Below are 22,135 nucleotides of genomic sequence, written 5' to 3'. Positions count from 1 at the left end.
CACATGCGTGGCTCCAGGCTGCGATCAAAATAGAGTCAAAATCTCACCTTCTTTGTGTGCAAGCACATGATAGTCATCTGTTTAGAGCCCTTTTAACAACATCTTATTAGCATCGATAGCAAAGTCCCATTCTATTCCCACAACTAAACAGTGTCTGGTTGGTGACAGTTGGTGGCAGCAGGACTAAAGTTACGTGTACATCACGAAGCAGCTAATGATTGTGTGTGGGCATCATGACACTATTCAGAACATCACTAAGATGCTGCGGGATGGAAAAAAAGTGGGTTGACTAAATTTAATTTGCATAACCGTGTCTATATATATATATATATATATATATATATATATATATATATATATATATATATATATATATATATATATATATATATATATAACAATATATTGTGATACTGTACATATTGCAATACTCACTGCAATACAGTTCGCTGAAAATGTAAAAACTGAGCTGAAATACAAGAGGCTGTGATCGGTCTGCCATGTTTTGCAACTTTACACTGCCTGAAATGCCAAGCAGTAATTCAAAGTACCCAGCTGTACAGCGCCATCTACAGGAGTGGAGGTTGTACTCGCATGCTGATTAGCGCATTTAACTCTGCTGACCTCACTAAAGAAAATGTTCAACAGCAGCACCAATTGGACTAAATGGGTATACAAAAATATTGATATTTGATGTTCCTGCATTGATACAATATCACCATATAATATTGCGATATATTGCTGAACATTTTCTAACACCCCTACTCTTAAGTATCATTTATTAATAATCTAGTAGCTAAAAGGTATATATAAAAAATAAACAAATTAAAAGCATCACAATGTTCACAAGCATATAAGAGAATAAAAAATGAGCTATTATTATTTTGTGAAACAAAAGGCACAGCACAGAAGGCCTGCAATATTTTACAATAAAAAAAATTAAATAGAGTGTTCAAAATTCAGGCAAAATTGTGAATTGCAAATAGCTGTGATGTATATTCCACAAAATAACTCTTCAAAAATAGTCACTATGAATTAGACATCACACCCTCAGCCATTATGCTTGTTCAGTATTATTCACCGCATTAATCACATAAAATTACAGCCGACAGCCCACTACATTAATACAGTTAATTATACCAAGAATCAAATGGTCTGACAAATAAAATGCTTACATTTTGCAAATGCAAAATGTATTTTATTACATGCAAGTTGACCTAATTTTATCAAATCCATTGGCCAAACGCATGTGAGGAATGGTCTGGGCAGCTAGCACAGAATGGGCACTGACCGCTCCTAGTAGTATCCATATAATGTTTTACACTGGCAGAAAACTCTTGTCTTGTGTGAGTGGAGACAACACACATAAGCGAGTCTATTCAGTGGAGTACCGCCAACTACTCCGGGCCCCTCTCTTGATGCAAAGGGACATTACACCACCAACACTGCCAGACACAACAGCCTTTCTGTCCTCACAGCATAGTCCCATTGCCAGGCTCTCTCTCTTTCAGTCTATCTTCTCCTCTTGTTAATTCAAGAACACTAGAGCCCTTATATGCAATGAATTGCATAAAGACCTCTGGATTTGCGTGATAATTCATAAATTAAAACCATTTCAATTACAAACTTAACTTCAAACACTGCTAAATTCAATACATTTGTTCTGGGGGGCACCAGACAGAAGATGAACAGTGGTAGTAATAATGCAGACTACAAATTTCTCACAGAAAACAATATGATTAGGCTTTTTAAAGTGATAACATCTAAAGAGAACTTCATTACTTCATCCATTGGTAATCAGTCATTCAGCTTCTTTGAGAGCCTCAAGGCAATGCTGTGGAAACTATTTAGATATCTATGTAAAGAAAGCCCATATTCGCTCTGAGCATACAAACAGTAAGCAAAGGTCAACTGGGAGCAACTTCTGTCCTGTTAAATAATAAATAAAACCTCATTATCACAGCTGACTTATTGAAAACTACGTTGGTGAACTAGCTTACACCTTCGAAGACATAAAAATTTAATTACTTTAAAGCAATTCAGTTGAACACAGACATACTCAGTACAGCATATTGCTAAGGTAAGTACATGGATACAAGAGATCACTGATTGTTTCTCCGGATAACACAGCCCATAATTACCCTTTGATGGGCAGCTGTGCAAACAGGCGGTGGGCCAGTGAGCACACACTGGCCAAAGAGAGAGTAAGACCCCGGTGACCTCATGAATGGGTCATGCACCCAACACACTACAATGCAGAAACCCCCTTGCTATTTTCTTAACGGCTTCTGACAACTAGCCGCCCTTCTCACCCCTACCTAGGTCACATCAAGACATTCTTCCAATTTGTTTTGGGCACATGAGTTGGGCCTGGGTCTCACTGGCTCTGTGCACTGCACCAGAGGGGATCCACAAAAGTCCTGATGAGAAGAGGGAGTTAACACCTACAGCCTATGACAACCAGTGAGAATATGCAAATCCCCTCAATGTTTGCACAGTGTCTTAAACATTATGGCATTTCAGAGTGCTGGTAAATGTTTAGTGGTCCAAGTGATGCTTTGGTTCAGGTAGCCACAGATTCTAACATATAACCTCAAACCAAAAATATAAAGTGTGTTAAAATCAAGCAGCAACATTGGATTAAAAACGGTTTGCTTTGCATCCCTGACTGTTACGTAACAGCGTGGATAAACATTCCCTCCTATCCACTCCAAACTGAGTGGAACAGAAATGCGCCTTTGATTCAGGTAGCATACCGGACATGCTGCTACTTCCACCGCTGCTGCAGAGTTTCAGGTGCCTATTCTGAGTAGACAGGCCTAGGCCTGTTTGCCTGCATCACCCTGAGAGCCACCACCCCCAGCAGCTGTCCAGTCGCCCCATCAACTAGTCTGTTCAGATCAGACCAAGGTAATGCTTCTGACTAAAGGAAGACACGCATAGACCAAGCCAATAAAAACATGTGGGGAAATACAATCACGGCTGGGCCCAACCTTCAACTGGGAGGACAGGGAGTGCGTGCTCCAAGAATGGCCTCAACCTTATCTTTCATCTGTTAAAGCACTCAGTGAGCTGGGGACAGGGCGACTTTTACAACCTGCTGTGGCCTGAGGTCTCCTGATGCCAAAGGAAAGACATGACATTCAACACCAGCAGACCCAGAAAACCCAGCTCGATCAAGCGGGCGCAACACTCTCTGGCCAAACAGAACCGGAGTGCAAACATACAGAAAACAAAAGCCTTGACACTTCCAGCGGTGGGATTGGCTCCACACTCTGCACGGACAAGTTTTAAAAACTGGTAACAACTGTCGCCTTTCAAAAACTGTGACATACCTGATTAGTTAGGATTGCAGCTATCCTTCACAACTTTATTTGGTCACACACATCATTTCATGTAACGTAAGAATGTCCCACTTTGTTTTACTGCAGGCTATCAAACATCTGCTAAATAGTACTGGCAGTACTATTGATCAAACATTTGCCACTGAAGTCAACATTTGGTCAATCAGAGGTTCGGGAATTTTACTAATACGCTGCTTCTCAGACAAGATCAACAAGGCATCTTTCTTTCTGCAACATCATAAAATCACTTAATATCAGACTTCTCAATAACCCCAGATAAAGCTATTGTAGAACACTGACATTTTCTCAATAGTCTGGAACAGCAAATGCATTTTTAAATCACAAAAACCTGGCATTTTATCAGGGTTGTGTACACATTCTATATCCACTTATATTCATTTATAAGGCTGTCTAGGGATCTGAACTACAGTTCAAGCTCATTTAAAACAAACAGGCCCCAGTCCAGGACTGGGATCAGATGAGATGATCAGAGCGTAATATTTACAGCAGTGTCAAGTTCACTAGTGAGAGGCACAGGACTTCAATTAAACCATATTAATGTCAACTGAATGAGGAATGACATAACCACATCTTCTGGTGATACCTTATGAATATCTAGGTCTGCAGTATTAAAAGACTGAATGGTTAAATCAGTAAGAAACGTCTTTAATAGAAGAAACTAACTGAAGGTAATATTCAGTAGTTTTTTTTTTAAGTTTGCATTACATTATGATTTAAAAATGTTGAAATTCTACTTTGGGATCTTTTTCCTGATTTTATAACAAAATTGAAGACAAACATCCAGAACTGAGAGTAATGTGATTTTTATTGTGGTCAACATGTTGCTACTGTACAGTTATTCTTACCTCTACAAATAATACCGAAGTGATTTTTTTCCTGGTCGTCAGACTGACATCAACATCCAGTGACTGAAGGAAATTCTATTTTTAATACCTTTTCACTGCCATAATGTAGATAATGTGGACAGATCGTGCTGCCATGTGTCAGATGAGGACAGCACTGCCTTTTTCTAGATTAACTCTGATTACCTGATACAGTAATCTCTAGAGACAATACAAATCCATTTAGGTACTTACGCATCTACCTCCAAATCCACGCAAACTAGTATGTTGGCCCGGAGAACACACCACGCAGGGGATGGTGAGACAGGTAGCTTACCACACAGCACACTTCGCCACTGCTGCATTCTGCATGTCACAAGTGTTTTTCTTCTTTTGGAAAAAGAAGAAGAAGAAGAAGAAGAAGAAAAAAAAGTCCGGATGTGTTTGACATGACACACACAGGCGCACAAAGAATTTCCCTTATGCATCATTCCATTCCATCTGCTAGACTAGACTTCACATTTACACAATCACACGATCAAAACACACAGCGACGCACAACCATTGTTTCCTTTTATTCATTCCACCGTCTCTGCACCATGGGGCTGTAACTGCGGCGACCGCTGCTGTTCTGTACGGCAGACAACGCTTCCTCCCGCGCACAACAACAAGCCCGATTTTTCAACACCGCTTGTGAAATGCCCCCATCCCCCCGGGATAACCTCTTTGCAAAACCCCACACACACGCACGCACACACAAAATGCAGCCCTGACCTGCATTAAAGCGGAGAGTAACAGGATGTGTGGCCATTTACATTGACCAGTGAGTCACTGGCTGCCCTTCTGACTCCCGAGCGGCTCCGCTCGCTCATTCTTAACGCTCCAGAGGTCTGGACTGCAGCTTCATTCATAACAGCACAGCGAGGCTGATGGGAGGGGGCAGTGAGCCCAGCACACACACACACACACACACACACACACACACACACACACAGTCACTCGCCACATTCCGTTCTGCTGCACTACGCTGGCTATATCTGATCTCCAGACCACTCCGCCTTATCCCAGTCTCTGTCTCACGCAGTCTTGCGGACCCGCTCGCTCTCATTCATCCCATTGTGACTGACACTGAACTGGGTCTCTCTCTCAGGGAAAATTCTGTGGTCTTCCTCGCTGCATCCCGCACTTTGCCCAGCTCTGCAGGGGAGAGGACGGAACGGTGGCGAGGCCAGGGACGGCTGCTGATGGTTTGCGATTTATTTTACATGATGTTGTCAAAGCCCTATAATAGATGTAGCGCTTGGGGCATGCCTGCTAATGCCACATCAAGCCAGTCTTCAGACTTTACAGAAATCAAAAGATACAAACAAGGACTTCTTGCTTGCTGTATGTTTATATATGGGAGAGGAGGGACTGAGTGTCGCCCCGGCCCTTTTCCCCTGGGGCTACTTATTTCTGTGGCCCAGAACGCAAAACTTTGATGCCGTGTTCATGAAAGCAATGACTGACAGCCCTTGTGCACCCTACCTATTCTGGACTATGTAAACCCCCTCCTGTTTCACTCAAACATTTACATCTGCCCAATCTGGCAACACTGGACATACCATCTAGAATCCTCCTTTGCTCCTGCATTCACCTTTATTAATACCGCTTGTTCATGGCACAATCAATGGGCCAAAGTGACCTCTGTTACAGTAATTCCTGTTACCAGACCAAACATGCAAATATATTATTGCCACTTTTTCCAACTATTCTTGACAATCTAACATTCACAAACACCACCAACAAACTACGACCTACAAACAAAAAAAGTCAATAACTTTAAATTACTGAACATTTTTGTTACCTGCAAGAACACAACATACAGTATAACACATTACTCGCGGTGGTAGCCCTAGTCTATTCATTACTGTTCCAAGAAAAAAATGAATCAGCCCCCCCTTCAAACCATGGGTACACTACCCAAAGCTGGCCCATAGTCAGACACATTCATTTCCGTGCTGCTTTGCAATTCTGCTAAACAGAACTGATCTTCACTTATCCTGACAATACTGTTTCACAGAGTCGGAGTAGTGGGATAGTAGGTAAAAGTTCAGGACGAGTCTGGGATTTTGATAAGATCTAAAGATGATTATGCAGTTTAGACACTGTGTGAACAACACATCAGCCAAATTTTCACCGCATGCTATTTTGTGAAGCCATGACAGCTCAATTCCATTAAATGGAATCCAGGTCAAATTGCACACACCAAAAATAGTGACACCTGTCATGTCAACAAACCAAAAGCATGTCACCCACCCCGACTGCACTACGCCGCTGCAGCAAAGCCTAGCAGCCTGCTTTTGTCAAAGGAACACAGTGGAAAGGAAGTTTATGTAAAAATACCTACTGCAAACCATAGGAGTTTAATAAAACCATGCCTGGATGCTCGTCGCTGACTGACCAGAAGCCACAGATGCAACAGGTGAGGTAAAGCCTCCACTGCACATTGCACAGCTCTGATCGCTACAGCAATGTGACTGATGTAAGCATGTTTGCACGCTGAAAAAAAGCACGTTCCCCAGCTTCAGGGTTTATGTGTGTGAAGTTGCGACGTGGCCAAGACAACGGGTCACTTACATACACAAATGATGCATCATATATATATATATACACACATACATACACACACACACACACACACACACACACACAGGCCCACTTCACGCCATTATTATTAATACCGGAGAGAATAAAGCCTTACTCTCCCCAATGTCATTTTACAGAGATGGTGTGAACTTGGAATGGTTTAGAAAATGTGTGTGTGTGTGTGGTAGGCCTGAGCTGCCGTGTATGGTGCCTGGAAGCCACGTTATCGTCTTGCAAGCACGAAATCCACCAACTGAGCCCGATGAAATCGACACTTTGAATCCTCTCCCCGCAGCACTGGTCGACCTGAAGACGCGCCGTGTCGCAAAAAAAAAAAAAGTGTCGCTTTTGAGGGGGAGCCCATTGCGTAATGTTGATATGACGTCACCCCTGTCGCCTTAACGTCTATTAAATGGCTACGCAGGGAGAAAACGAGCCTAGCGCTCCGCGACCAACGCGTCCGCCCGAGCAAACAGACGGCGGGACGATTGCGTGCGGACACCCATCCAGAAGGCGAAACAGATCCCGCCGTCATCCCACCGCGGCTACGTTTTACCTGCGCCGACGCGTGGCTAGCTCGGCGTGACAGCGGTCGCCCTCTCGGCGAGCGAATAAAACAGCCGCAACGCAATAAAAAGCGATAAAGCGGCCGGAGAGAGCAGCGGCTCTCGGCCACCGGGCGGGGGGGGGAGGAAGGCGCAGCAACGCGGCGAGCAGCGGTAGTTTAGCAGCCGACCTCCGGCGAAACGAGTTAGCTTCACGGCTCACCGTCATATACAGCTCCAGCAGAGGACCGACTTTCGGAGAGCAGAATCGAGGGGGGGCCGAGAGGAGCGAGGACGGGGGTGGCAGGCGAACACCGCTTCGATTCATCCGCTGCAGAAGCGCCGAAGCCTCATCGTTGTCCGCACAGGCGTTCGCGCGGGGTGGCGGCGGTGGGAGGGGGGCCTTGAAAATTCGGCTGGGCGCAAAAAAAAAAAAAAAAAAAAGAAAAATCCCCAGGGGAGAAGCCGTCAGCTACACGCAGCCTCCGTGCATTGCGCCGTAAACCTCGTCGATTCCGGAGCGCTGCCGCGACGCTGGCTGAGGGGCAGAGAGGGAGCGAGAGAGGCAGACAGGCGTTCGTTGTTCTCACTACTGCGTACGCAGCCCGCGAGTGGCCGCTCCGTACAGCACCGCGGCGAACACGGCGCACAGCCTCAACATGGCGCAGCTCCGCACCGCTCAGTAGCGGCTGTGGCGGCGGCGGCGGCTGTGGCGGCGGCGGCGGAGGCGCGCGCGCACGGGAGGGGGCGGGGCTACGCGGGAATGCGGATGACATGGCGAGCGCGAGCGCGCGCGCGCGTGGTGTGCGCGCGCCGCTGCTTCTCTCGTTCTTTCTCTCTTGGCGGCACGTATGATCGCGTTTGCACATTTCGCGTGTGCTCTTCCACGCTTTTACTTATTGTACGGCCTTTGTTAAATGTGGGAAAATGTAACAAAATTTCACGCCGTCCTTTGATTTTAGCGACACCTGCTGGAAGGTGTGCTGTAGACTGACGAATGCGTAATTTAGTAAAGTAAAAGGAGACCAAGCTGCATTTTCTGCAGAGAATGTTAAACACCAATTACTGCATTTCTGCAGAACGTGTCCAGAAACGTGTCATGTGCGGGGAATGCCAGTTCTATCAGCAGGATTAAAACAAAAAATCTGAGCTCGCTTCCTATGCTTTATGATGACGTCACAAAACAGCCTTCCCACTTCAATATCCATAACCGCTTAATGCACATCAGGGTCTTGAATGCCGGAGCCCTGCTCAAACATTTTCACATAAATAGGGGAGGATTCAGTTTAAGGTCTTCTCCATCTGCTGCGGAGAAGGAGCTTCTTTGGTGCCGGCCGCCGTTGAGAGCATTTTATGACACTGTGATTGCATCATCAATATTTTATGCGGCGGTCTACTGAGGAGGTGGGGGAAAAGGCAGGAAAAGCGGGAACGATAAGACAAAAAAAAAAAAAATGGTCAAGGGGCATAGCTCTTCATACAGAACAGTCCAGAGGCGGTGTGAGAGGAGGATAGAAGCCATCTTGGAAAGCACATTTCATCTGCAATATCTTATTTGTTATCCCTGTGAAATAAAATAATATTTCTATGTAGTACTATGCAATTCAATCCAAAATTCAAGATTCGTTGTCAGATACAAAGTTATACAAGCACTACATCTGCTCTGGACCGTGCAATGCATTGCAGTGCTTATTGCAATACTACACTCCATGTAAGATTACGTACAGTGCATCGGGAAAGTATTCACAGCGCACTTTTTTTGTAATGTGACATCCTTATTTCTGGATGGATTAAACGCCATTCTACACACAGCCCCCCATAATTACAACTTGAAAAGAAGTTTACTTGGGGGTTTGGGAAATCTATTAAAAATAAAACGAGAAAGCACATCTATTGAGAACCATTGAGCACAAGCCAGGCCAGTCAGACTGAATGTCGTCCTTTACTGCCATCTATCGGTGAAACTTTGGTCCTGACACTCTTTTCTCCTGGCGGATGTACTGCATGTACTCCCGTTGTATCAAACTTGATGAACGTAAAAATGCACCTGCATGAATTACAGTATATTAACCAATCAGCTGCTTCCCCAGAATCCCTCAATATCCAGAAGTAAACCCAGTAAATGCATCAGACTGGAATTCATTACTCACGCACAGAGTACTTTCAAATTTGTGTACATTTACATTTACAGCATTTATTGGACGCCCTTTTCCAGAGTGACTTACAATCAGTAGTTACAGGGCCAGTACCCCCTGGAGCAACTTAGGGTTAAGCGTCTTGCTCAGGGACACAAAGGGAGTAAGTGGGATTTGAACCTGGTTCATAGGTGAGTGTGTTACCCTCTAGGCTACTACCACCCTACTACCACCCTTGGCTGTACCTAAACCAGAGTCTGGTTTACAGAGGTTTCATATTCATTCATGCAGGGCAGTTGTATTTGGATGTGATTTTTGTTTCTCAGGCAAAATAACTTTATTGTTTGAACATATACCTTTCACTGACTTCTTATTTTACTCGTACTAAACTTATTATTTAGGGTGGTTGTAGCCTAGTGGGTAAGATACTCGCCTGTGAACCAGGAGACCCAGGTTTAAATCCCACTTACTACCATTGTGTCCCTGAGCAAGACACTTAACCCTAAGTCGCTCCAGGGGGGCACTGTCCCTGTAACTACTGATTGTAAGTCGCTCTGGATAAGGCCGTCTGATAAATGCTGTAAATGTAAATGTATTTATTTATGCCTTTACTTTATACTAATTTGTACTAATACTGTGTTATATTGTTTTTTCCTTCTCCACTAAAGTTGAGTTGTGTTTAGCATCCCCACTTTTGAATAAAGAGCTAAAAACAGTTAATATATTTTAATTGCATTCTATAAACAGACCTCTTCCTCTGCTTACAGATGGTGTAATTTCACATCATTGGAAGAAGCCAATTCTAGGAAATCTCGGCAAGAGGCAGCACTGTTCTAGATACTGAGGATGGGGGATTCTGAGAGAGGACTAGCTGTTACCTAGCAACCCCACACTCACCTCCATCTAAAAAGGTCCTCTTTAGCATGTGTCTGTTTCCCAGAGAGACCGCAGTGTACAAGCTGTCTTAATTGATGCTGTTCACCAAAGACATCCAGCAAGTGCTCAGTACCTTGCAAATTCCAAATTTCACACTTATATAGTTTGTATTATTAAATAGTTTCAATTGCATGACACAAAGAGAAAAATCAACAAATGTATACAGTTATACAGACCTTTGAAGGGAAACTGGTTTCCACCCTTAATAATACTTCTATAATTTTCTGTATGACCATAGCAGTCCTGAGCACTTGTCATAAGATTCAAAGAAAAAAGCAGAGCAAACCACTATCACAAAGAGAGCATCAACTGTCTATCTTATATGAAACTGTAAAAATGTAATCTCAATAAGATTCATAAGCTTTAATAAGATTTATTTGCATTTCCTGATCTTATACACACATTTTTAGAACATTCCAACAGCTTATATGCTAGTGTGAGCACAGCCATCTTTAAAATGAGAAGACCTGTTTGGTATGGATTTACTGTTTAATTAACCAATTGGTGTTAGAAATAGCTCATCTGAAAAGCTTAAACCCTATCAAATTCTAACTGAAAAGATTAATCATTTAATCAAGAAAGAAAGGTGAAATTTGGCAATATACAGACATTAATCAAATTTACTGCAAATACAAAAATATGTCAGCAAATGAAGTAGTGGTGCTGTGAGATCCAAATTTAATATCTTGCATGACTTCCATGAGCCTGAAGGACATCCATGTGGTTTGACAAGGATTCATACAATTTATTGATGAAGTCATCAGGAATAGCAAAGAAAGTAGTCTTGCATGCCTTGCATGTTTTTTTTTTTTTTTTTTTGTCTTCCATGCTTCCTCTTTCATCCTACCCCACACATGCTCAATGATGTTCATGTCTTGTGACTGGGCTGGCCAATCCTGAAGCTTCTTGATGTTCTTCGCCTTGAGGAACTTTGATGTGGAGATGGAAGTATGTGATTGAGCACCCTACTTCTGTAGAATTTGGCCTTTATGGTTGGGAATATAAAAGGTAGCTAAGATTTCTTGGTATTTCAGAGTTGGCAGTGTTCTTCCAGTGTACCTTGTGTTCTTCAGTTCAGATCTCTCGCACACCCCCATACTGGATGTAACCCCAGACCATGATTTTTCTGCCACCAAACTACAACGTTTTTTGGGTGAATCTCGGATCCATGCGGGTTCCAGTATATCTGCAATATTTGCGGCGACTGTGGTGTAATTCAACAGAAGATTCATCTGAAAAATTCACCTTCTGTCACTTTTCCAGCGTCCATCCTTTTAGCAGGCTGTGGGCCTTGGCAAATGCCACACAGTTTTTCAATTGTCTTTTGTTTAGTGCTAGCTTCTGGGCACTGATTCCACAATGGAGACCATTTCGAGACAGAATCTTACAAACTGTTCTGGTTGACACAGGGACTTCAGGTGACCAGGTTTCGTGGAGCTCTGCTGCAGTGGAAAATGGGCTGGCCTTGGATTTTTGAGCCAACAAACAGTCCTCTCGAGCAGTTGTCTTGCGGGGTCTGTCTGACCTGGGCTTCTCAAAAACGTCTCCAGTCACTTCAAATCTTTTTTTTAATCCTCTGTACTTGACGCTCAGACACATTGAAGGTCTCTGCCGCATCAGTAGCGGATCTGGTCTTCAGCCTCTTGATAATCAACACTTTAGTCTCAGGGTGACTCTTAGGTATGTTTGCAGAGGTCTAGTTGCAGTTGATGTGAAGGTCTAGTGTACTGGTGTTCTTTTTATACACACCAGAGACCTAATTGATCCATTATTAGTCACAGGTGAAGGTCATATGACAAGGCGACAACACTTATGTCTTTGCAAAAATTGACTCAATGGGCTTTATCAAGCTTTGAAAATTAGAATACTTTTTGACAGTTTTGTTTTGCACTGAAACATTATTACAAAAGCTGTTGGGAATAAAATGAGCCATTTCTTGTAAAAAAAAAATTTGTACACAAGCAACAAGACTTTTGTCAGGAACTGTAGACACATCATCTAATTTGACACCATTCCACTGCCCTATATTTAAAATTGTGAATATGTTTATTTGGATACATTTGCTGATACAACAGCATGGAATAATACTTTTTCAACATTGTTTCTGTAATATAATTGCTGTAATAAAATAATGTATTATTTTAATAATATGCTAAATAAAGTACAGACATGCATAATGTAAAGACTAAAACTCAACATACTGGGTTTATGTCAACAGTCCTGCATAACTGTCACAAATGTCTTTATCTATGATACGCAGGCTTCGGTTCTGTGATAATTTGAAGCCTTTCCATGTACCATTAGTGATACTCAGATAGTGTGGCAGGCAACGGTCAGATATTATAAAACCACCTGACAGGAGGCAGCCTTGTGTTTGTTGCCTTATTTTCACTTATCCAATTTGTTTGCTATGAGAATTTTTTCTTTGAATATATTGCTGTGATGTGAACATAATAGCAAGTTCTGAGACATTTTCTTTGTGTATTTCTGAATATTCGATGTTTTCATGTTCAACTTTAGTAATGTTATAGCTTACATAAAATTAAACATAAAACTAATTTGAAGTGGATTTGGTGAAGACAAATATATCGTTTATATTTTTTCAGGATTTTTTAAATGTTATTTGTTTGAACATAATCTATAGTTAAATGGCTTCAACACAGTTGTATCGGGGCATTGGGCCCGAGAAACATGTGGGCAGGTTGCTCTGCGTGAATCGTGTCCATTTCGCTTTAAAAGTAACGGACCGTATTGAAGGCTTCTGGAAGAGTCCATTGACTCAGGAAAAGGGAATCTCGCTTTAAAGAGCCGCACGTTGCCATTATGCCACTAGCTGAGATGCACACGGCCGTACCGGGGACGATTTTACGAGCTTCTGGAACAGCGGCGCCGGGATTGAAACAACACTTTGGCCGGTAAGGCTTGACTTTTGGCCACGAACGCCTGCTCTCCCCCTACAGAGCTCGTCTATTTATAGTAGCAGCGGTTGCAATATAAAGAATTGGTACAGCGCGAGTTCTGTTGTGCGGACGAGGCGGGCGAGGCGGTCGCGGCGACGGGACGAAACATGATGTCGTTTAGCCGGACTGGTGCGGCTTTGAAGGGCGCGGTGAGAGGGGAGTGATGCGAGCCGCGTCCAGTAATCGCCCCTCGGTAAGTTCCTCTCTGTCGCATCGCCGCGGGCGAACGCCGTCATGTTGACGCGCGTTTAATGGACGCCGGAGGCTCGGGTCCTCTGGTCGGGCTGACGGCGGTATCGTGGACTTTCATTCAACTGGTTGACCCTGTCAGGTTTGTGTGTTATAATCCTAAATAAAACTGAACTGGCGGAATAGTGGGTGTGTTCTGAAGTGTACCCACTGACCTACTTCCATTTAATTACCTCATATCTGTTATTACTCGTCATTGGCTTGCCATGGTCTAGATCGCTTGGGTTCTAGTTTCTGAGGAAATTGGGGGTCTGTGGAGCACTTTACTAGAGCTTATGATCCTACGGTCTTGACAAGATCACCCATAAGAACAGCACTGGACTTCTTTTTTTATTATTTAGTTTTTATCTATCTTCTCTGTGGCTTCCAGGCCCGGCAGGTGATATAAGTCCATAGATCTCGTCCTTGTAGGGTTTGGTCGTAACCCATCAACTGCACTTCCCATCTCCCCCTCAGCTTTGTTTGACTTGGCTGAGGCTCTGGGGTCCCTGTTAAGGAGGAGAGAAGTGGGCTGTGGCTCCACCACCAGCTGCACTGGCAGCAGTAAGGAGGGAAGATCGGTTTCCTGGTTCACCAGGCGAGGGCTGAGAGACACAGAGAGAGGAAACATGCCGTTTCCCTCCATTGTGGTTTACAGGAAGGCCCGCTGAGATAGCCGGGGACCCTTTCCTACTGTACGCGAGCGGTTATGGGAAAAGGGGCTGCGTGACCCACCTGACGTCATCCAGAAGACTCCTGTGCCGTGTCTTAGGTTTTCATATTTGCTTGGTGTGGACTCAGTTAAAGGTTCACAAGGTCCTTCCTGTGTGCATCGTTCCACACATTCCATGGCGCGCAGTTGTGGCCGGCGTGCCTACAGATGCTGCGGTGAGACCATGCTCGTCACTGGCCGCGTTCCTGCAGGCCTTAACCCAATCCCCGCCCCCGATACCACGCTGATTGCGGAGGTTTACAGCGGTGCGTGGGGAGCGATGCTGTGGCTGATGTAATGCTAAATGCAGCTGAATTGCAATTTATGTGACACACAAGTGAATTATGGTGAGAGTGATATAAGGACTTTTTTTTTTTTTTTTTTTTTTTAAATAAAATAAATTATAGAATAACAATTTTATGGTTTTGACCAAGCCAAGGCATTGCTGCAGATGCTGAGCATGGTAATCCTGGTGTCTAGACACTATTTCCTGAATGTGTGATGGCTATGCTGAGTGCTGGGAAAAGGCGGCACTTTAGTCTTTTAATGGCTGTTATTACACTGCTGTTTTAATAGCTTTCTTTTTAACTGTTTGTGTTTTGGTTCGTCACAATACCAAATCCAGTGTGCATGTGTACAGTAAGAAGTGGATGAAATGGATCTGTAATTCCATATTCGAGGGAGCGAATGGTACATTCTTCACCACTTCAGCCAGCAATATTGTGCTTTGATGGCTTTTATTGGCTGGGGGTGGAGGAGGAGGGAGAACTGTCGTCATGGAGATGGCGTAAGTAGCACCCAGGCTGACTCCACTCTCCCCTCTGTGTTTCAGGTGTAGCTGTTGCCATGGCAACCAGCGCCGTTCCCAGCGACAATCTCCCAACGTACAAGCTGGTGGTAGTGGGGGATGGGGGTGTGGGGAAGAGTGCCCTCACCATCCAGTTCTTTCAGAAGATTTTTGTTCCTGACTACGACCCCACCATCGAGGATTCCTACCTGAAGCACACAGAGATTGACGGCCACTGGGCTATTCTGGATGGTAGGGTGATGCTCAGAACCTCAGGCCCCCCCAAGTACTTGACATGACATAAAGTGGAGAATTTTCCCATACACTTCCTTTCACACTTATATTGTGCTTCCACCAGGAGAAAATGATTCATTCGCTGCTGTAAAGGGTGAATCACGCACATAGCACTTATTCGATGTAGGGAGGAGAGTCAGACATTCCAACAAGCGCACCAACATGAAGCATGTCTTCTCTTATTTGACTAAATCACGTGGTTCTTCAGAAATGCTAAAGTCGGGGTTCTGTTGTCTGTGCAGCTGCCGTTGTTTCTTCGTACTGAGCACACTCTCCGTTCTATGCGTGTAGGCAGGGTCTGCATCTTCTGGGATGTTGGGGAAGTACAGTGAATCATCACGCCACGTAGGCCTTGTTCTTAGTTAAGGGTGTCGTGTAGGTGGATCCATGGTGAATTGAGGCATGTGCATGTCACCCCACAGTCCTGGACACAGCGGGTCAGGAGGAGTTCAGTGCCATGCGGGAGCAGTACATGCGCACCGGCGACGGATTTCTCATCGTGTTCTCGGTCACGGACAAGGCCAGCTTTGAGCACGTGGACCGCTTCCACCAGCTCATCCTGAGGGTAAAAGACAGGTGAGACATGCTCAAAGACAAAAGTTGTGTGAAATGGAACCTCTTGTTTTCTGTGAGTTCATGCGAGTAATAATTGGTACGGTGGGTACGAGACTTCCCTTATGAAACGGCCTGCTCCTCCTCTGCACGAGCTGCTTTCCATTGTGGCTGTTTTATCAACATCTGTTTCCTGTTCGAGACACTGTTGTCAATCATCACCTCACACTGGTCCAACAAGCTAACAGTATAAATTATACATGTGACTGCAGGGTGCACCGCCTCTCTCCGCTCGCTGGCTTTCTTCCTCCCGCTCACACTCTCCCGTTCACGCACGCTCCGTTCTCCTGCTCGTGCTGAAACGCAGCTTTGAAAACTGACTTTGCTTTAATAATTTATAACACGGAGGTGCTTGTTTGCCATTGGCAGGGACTCCTTTCCTATGGTCTTGGTAGCCAACAAAGTGGATCTCGTTCACCTGCGGAAGATTTCAAGCGAGCAGGGGTGGGAGATGGCAACAAAACATAGTGTAAGTATGGGTCAGTGGAGTTAGCCTGGAAGACGTTTTGCTCTGTACACACCATTCATACATTAAAATGTGAGGAACGTGGCATGGAAGGATGGACTCAAACGCTCAGACTCACAAACAGGGGAATTTAATACAAACTTGAACAGGAATGGTGATAGATGGCAAGACACTGATACATTTACAATAATAATCACAGACGCACATCAGGAAAACCGATGCACAAGACAGAGAACCCGAAACTTCGTTACTGGAGCCCCAGTAAATGTTGGGATATGAAACGGTGTGAACGGAGGATATGCAATTTGTATATGAAGTGTGCATCCTATTGGGCAAGTGAAGCACTCATAAGGGGCCTTCTAATAAGGCAACATCGATCAAAAACAAGAATCCAGCAACTTCACCCTCTGCACTGTATAATATGTAAATACAATATGTTCATTATTGAGATGGGACAGAGTTTTGTCATTTGAGTCAACACTTATGTATAGTTTCTGAGCCTCGGAAACCATGGACCATACGAGCTGCTATCAATGCACACAACATAGTGTTGTGTTAGACAGTTGTAAAAACTTTTTGATAATGTCCCACTATTTATGTCATGGTGGTGGTATGCAAAACTAAGATCTGTCCAAGTTTGGGGATGTGTTTATAAGAATTACTACTGCCATTGGGGTGATAGTAGCCTAGTGGGTAACACACTTGCCTATGAACCAGGGGGGACTGTCCCTGTAACTACTGATTGTAAGTTGCTCTGGATAAGGGCGTCTGATAAATGCTGTAAATGTAAATGTACTGCAGTCAAAGCGTTAGCATAAAGCATTAGCATACAGTCGTTTATTTCCTTTCATCTGGCTGACTTTCAACGAAATGATTTTATTTCACTTGGTTTTGTCTTCATACTGGCTATAAAACATGTTGTGGCAATTCCTTTGCTGTAGATTACATACATTGAAACAAGTGCCAAGGACCCTCCCATGAATGTGGACAAGGCCTTTCATGAACTGGTGCGAGTAATCAGGTAACTTGCATGAACTGTGTTCTGCACACAGCTGGCGAGAGAACATTGTTTCCTCCTTGTTCTCTCCTTTTTTTACCCCGTGGCTGCATTGCAGGGGAAAAAAACATTATAATGGTGACTACTGTGAAAATCTCAGTTTCCTGTCCCATCCAGGCAGCAGATTCCGGAGCGGAGTCAGAAGAAGAAGAAAACCAAGTGGCGAGCAGAGCGCTCCACGGGGTCCCACAAATTGCACTGCGTGATTTTGTGATTGTGTCACTACTCGTGTGTGTGTGTGTGTGTGTGTGTGTGTGAGTGAGAGAGAGTGTTGTATCTGTATGTATGTTAGTGTGAAAGACGTTTGAAAATGTCACGAGAACCCAGGCGATGAAGGCGTGGACTGTTAACCCACCCAGTGCCTCAATCCTCCAGGACACACTGGCTGTTCAGACCAGGTTCTGTCCCCAGCCTGAAAGCCTTTTGCAGGTGAGTGTTGTACGTACCATCGGCCTCATGCTGAGTAAAGAGGACTACGCTGATCTCCCGTGTTGAAGAAACTGTCCAGGTGCTGGACCACAGAGGACCCAAGGGTTTACAAAACTTTTCTGAAGAGGCCTTTATCTTTGAAAAAAATAAAAATAAGTATGTGGTGTTTGTTTTTTGTAATGTACTGTATGCATTTATTTTCCCACTTTTTTATGATCATTAGTATTCTGTGTTTTTTATTTTTATTTTTTTTTGTTGAATGATGTAAGCCATGTGAAACTGGATCAATCTGAATGTCCCGGCGGCAATGGGGGGGAAATCCTTCTCGGCCTCAGAGCGTAAAGGCCGGAGTGGATGTGCCTGTTAGCATTAGGATGAAGGAAGAGGGCTGCCAGAGGAAGAGCGGAAGAGAGAAACAGTGAAAGCTTTGGATGTCTAAATGCATTCCAGCCGGCTGTTGTATTCCAGACATTGTCAAAGCTTGGCCGGGAGCCAAAGTGCAACCCATAACTTATACAAGGAGAAGGAAGCAAGAAGACTGTGGAGTCTTATCCGAGTATGAGCTTTTGTGGTCTCGTTCGTCGTGCCATTTTGATGAATTTGGGTCTGTAAAAAATGGTGGTGTTCTGCACATGTTTTTGAAATACTTTTTTGTGTGTTTTTTTTTTTTTTTTTTTTTTTTTTTCTTTCTTTTATTTGCAGGGATGCAGGACTCACATGAACTGGTTTTGACCACATTGCCATAGTTATTGTGTGGTCTGAAAAGCAGTAGGTTTTGTTTCCTTTTTTTTTTTTTTTTTTTTTTTTTTGTCTGTCTGGACTATTTACTTTGATGTAAAACTAGCACTGGCAGCTTGTCCCATTTAACTGTGTGTATGTGTGTGTGTGTGTGAGAGAGAGCATAAGATTACACCTGTGTAAAGTGTCTGCGGGTGCGGTCTGCATGCTTCCTCATTGGAGATGTTAAAGCTGAGAGGGTTTATTCACTTTTTGTTGCTACTGGTTTTTGTTTCCGTAATTTATTACTTTATCAAAATGTGTGTATTATATTGGCTTGGACAGTTTCCTACTGCTCAGCTTGTGAAAATGAGGGATTTACTTATTACTGGATTTAAAATTTGTAAGTTACTAATAAACAAAAATGTTGCATAAAGCATGCATAAAACATTTCTGTATTTTTAGTGATGACTTTAGTGATGATCAGTTTGACTTAACCGTGCCTCAGGCCCCTAAAGTTCTTCTGGATTCAGCAGATGTTCCCACCATGGAAAATGTTGGAAAATACACTTTGAGACATTGCCCTAAAGGTCAGGTGAAGCCCAACACCAAATAAGGGTTGAATGGTCCTACCCAGCATTTTAAACATGACCCAGAAAGAGAGGATCTTGATAAAGTCAGCATGTTTGAAAGCCTGAAAAAGGTACAGGTTGCATGGTGGATTGTCAATCCCTGTGCTCTCCCCATGTTTGCCTGGAGGGAGCACACTTTCACCTCGCATTCACACCTGTACGCACCCTCTGACCGGCTGACTGAAGCATATCGGTGAAACATGCAGACTGCATATGGCCAGTATGAACAAAAATGCTGCTGATGTGCATGAATGAATTCACATCATTTGTGTGCAGCATGTACTTTAGTAAATTACGTGGAGTTGCATTAGAAGAATTATTATGCTGTGGGTTAAAGGAAGAGGTCTATGGTGCACAGCAATTCAGATCAATTATGAATGGTGTATTATAAAATTCATTAAGACGTCATTAAAATTTGATAAAAGTGATAGTGCTTCAGTGCCATGTGGATCAAGGGGTGCAGTTTGCACTGCAGGCCAGATGATGGCGATGTTGGATTTTAGGAAAAACGTCTCCGCTCACATGTTGCCCTGCAACTCTTATTATCTCACAGGAAGAGCACTTGTAAATATAAAAAAATGGTGTAAAATGAGTGGTTCAGGTTCCTTTTGAAAATGCAAATATTCTGATCTGAGGGGCAAAACATACCAGGCCCTTCATTCTCAAGTGAAGAACAACGTGGGCCATGAAAAGTGGCTTCCTCCACTATATTCCACAAATGCATGATTCCTGTCGTATATAAACAACAAATTCAACCTGGTTCAAGTCTGTTAGAAGTGAATTGAAAAATTAAAAATTTTAAATAGCCTCTCATTACTCAAAAGAGCACCAACAATATGATGACCCAATTAATGCAAATAGTTTTATAATTCAGCTCAGTTCCCGTTTACCTGCACAGCAACCTTTTTTCCCCAATTTGAATAATTTTTTAAAATCTCAAGCATATTTGCCCTGCAACTATTTGTTTCCCCCTACAGCCTGTCAGGAGGCCTGCTTTTTACTGTGCAATTTTCACAAGTTGACCAAATTCACTACAGAATCTAAGGACAACTGTTAACAAACTAAACAAACTAACTAGCAAACTAAACAATTTAAATCTATGCAGAGAGTCGGCCCTAATAAAACATTAAGCCCTAAGCCTTAGGATAAATAGTCTTATTAAGGTTTTTAAGCAGGGTGTTGAATATAATCTCCTAAAGAACCTTCTTATCTCATAAAGTGTAAACGCCAGATTTCTGAAACTGGGTTGCAGTAATTATATTAGATATGAAGAATGAGAAGATGCAAGGCCGCAGGATGTGCATGCGGCGACAAATTTAATTTGTCACCCCAGAAGAAATAACAGCATGTTTCGGTGGCAGCTGTTAACATGAGAATGTGATTGGGCGTCCAATTCCCCATTTTAAAAATCATGCAGAATCATTTTCAATTTAACACAGTCGCATGACCTCCGGCAAAAAAAGGTGATACTGTTTTTTTTTTTTTTTTTTTTATGTATTTTTTTTGGTAGTGACAGCTACAAACATAAAAAAAATTAAACCCTTTTTGCTTCACTTTGCACTTTGGCCAAAAGACACAAGAACGAGCCTCAGCATCACAACAATTGCTCTGTCAAAGGGCATGAATAATCCGAACAGTTTTCTGGGTTGGAGGTTTTTTACTTCAGCTTGCGTGTGGAAAGCTTGCTGACTGCCAAATGCAAATTTTCCGCCGCAACAACACAGCTGGTATTTTCTTTCACATTTCACAACAATTGGGTTGAGTTGCTTTGCAATTTAGTGATTGCTAACCAAGTTCTTGCTTTTTATGAATAATGCATTTATCTAAATTGCTGTGAACCGCACGCCTGGCGATGTTTAGATCATCTGGAATAAAGGACTTGGTGACACTGTACTGTTGTTTTGTGTTCGCTAATGGCCAATGATCAAAAACCTATATCGCTCTCATGCTTTCGGGTCTGTGGCCCGGGCAGAGGCAGGTTGCGGCGGTCATTATTACACAGTGTTCGCGGCATCAGAGCAGGGCTGGCCTCCCCTTCCAAACAGGACAAATGATGCCGTGCAATTCTGCAGACAAAACGCGAGCCCAGGCATTCACACGGGGCTCTCTCTGGCCTGCTGTTTTCATTTTAATAGCGCCAAGGCGTCCACTCCAGGGTCTGGCTTGAGTGGCCTACTTTGCCTAGTGATAAAAGTGGCAAACAGTCGGGTTTTCTGCCCTCGGAGGCATGCTGACTGAACGGGATTCGCGTTTGATGGGCAGTGTTGCAGTGCCGCCGCTTCTGAGCCAGTGGTAGGCTGCAGAACGAGATGCGTGATGTGGAAGGACGGAAAGCGGTGTCACAATAGCGACGGTGTATGAAAATGATTGCGCTTTGATTGCCCATTCAAAAGAGTGCATTTTTGTGCAACAGAAGCCTGATTGTGTTATTTCATATTAGCAATGTCTACCACTTGTATGCGTTCCTCTGGTTTGTCTCATGCTCCAGCTTTAATGATCCCATGCGGTTGATTGGCGTGACAGGTACCTGCAAGAGCGGCGAAGCACAAGCACGCAGGTTGTGCTGCTCCATTAAGCCTCGACATTGTTTCGGAGACCCCGGGTCTCGTTCTTCTCTTAATAAGGTACTCGGCGTGCGACACCAGCTTGAATGACTTTGTTCATGACTCGATTTCTTTAAACCCACCTTACCCACTGCTTTTCATCCAGTGGAGCTGGTGTTTGGGGGAGGTTTCTCTTTGAAGCGGCTGCATTGAAAAGAAAAAGAAAAAATGAAACAAACAAACCCACAGCATGCAGAAAACAAATACG

General features: G+C 43.6%; 2 protein-coding genes across 3 annotated transcripts in view; one reads left to right on the top strand and one right to left on the bottom strand.

The window, feature by feature from the left end:
• The window catches only part of ptpn4b (protein tyrosine phosphatase non-receptor type 4b), a 34,764-nt gene extending 26,697 nt beyond the window's left edge, over positions 1–8,067 (bottom strand). The window contains exon 1 of the mRNA XM_028979499.1: positions 7,583–8,067. The gene's annotated coding sequence lies outside the window, so the exon portion shown is untranslated. The remainder of the gene's footprint in view (positions 1–7,582) is intronic.
• A 5,092-nt stretch (positions 8,068–13,159) lies between these two features.
• mrasb (muscle RAS oncogene homolog b) lies at positions 13,160–19,128 on the top strand. 2 transcript variants are annotated; one of them, XM_028980343.1, is made up of 7 exons: positions 13,432–13,583; positions 15,163–15,369; positions 15,834–15,987; positions 16,393–16,492; positions 17,431–17,510; positions 17,664–17,801; positions 18,852–19,128. In XM_028980343.1, the coding sequence occupies exons 2-6, from the start codon at positions 15,177–15,179 to the stop codon at positions 17,758–17,760; spliced, it is 624 nt and encodes a 207-aa protein (XP_028836176.1). In that variant the 5' UTR covers positions 13,432–13,583; positions 15,163–15,176; the 3' UTR covers positions 17,761–17,801; positions 18,852–19,128. The 2 variants fall into 2 exon arrangements, with proteins under 2 accessions (XP_028836177.1, XP_028836176.1); XM_028980344.1 differs by lacking the exons at positions 13,432–13,583; positions 18,852–19,128 and adding an exon at positions 13,160–13,345 and having other exon boundaries at positions 17,664–18,660.
• Positions 19,129–22,135: the final 3,007 nt, after the last annotated feature.

Source organism: Denticeps clupeoides, chromosome 5, assembly GCF_900700375.1.
Source record: "Denticeps clupeoides chromosome 5, fDenClu1.1, whole genome shotgun sequence".
NCBI lineage: Eukaryota > Metazoa > Chordata > Actinopteri > Clupeiformes > Denticipitidae > Denticeps > Denticeps clupeoides.
Note: the sequence above shows the minus strand (reverse complement) of the source record. Positions and strands in the feature narration are given on the sequence as shown.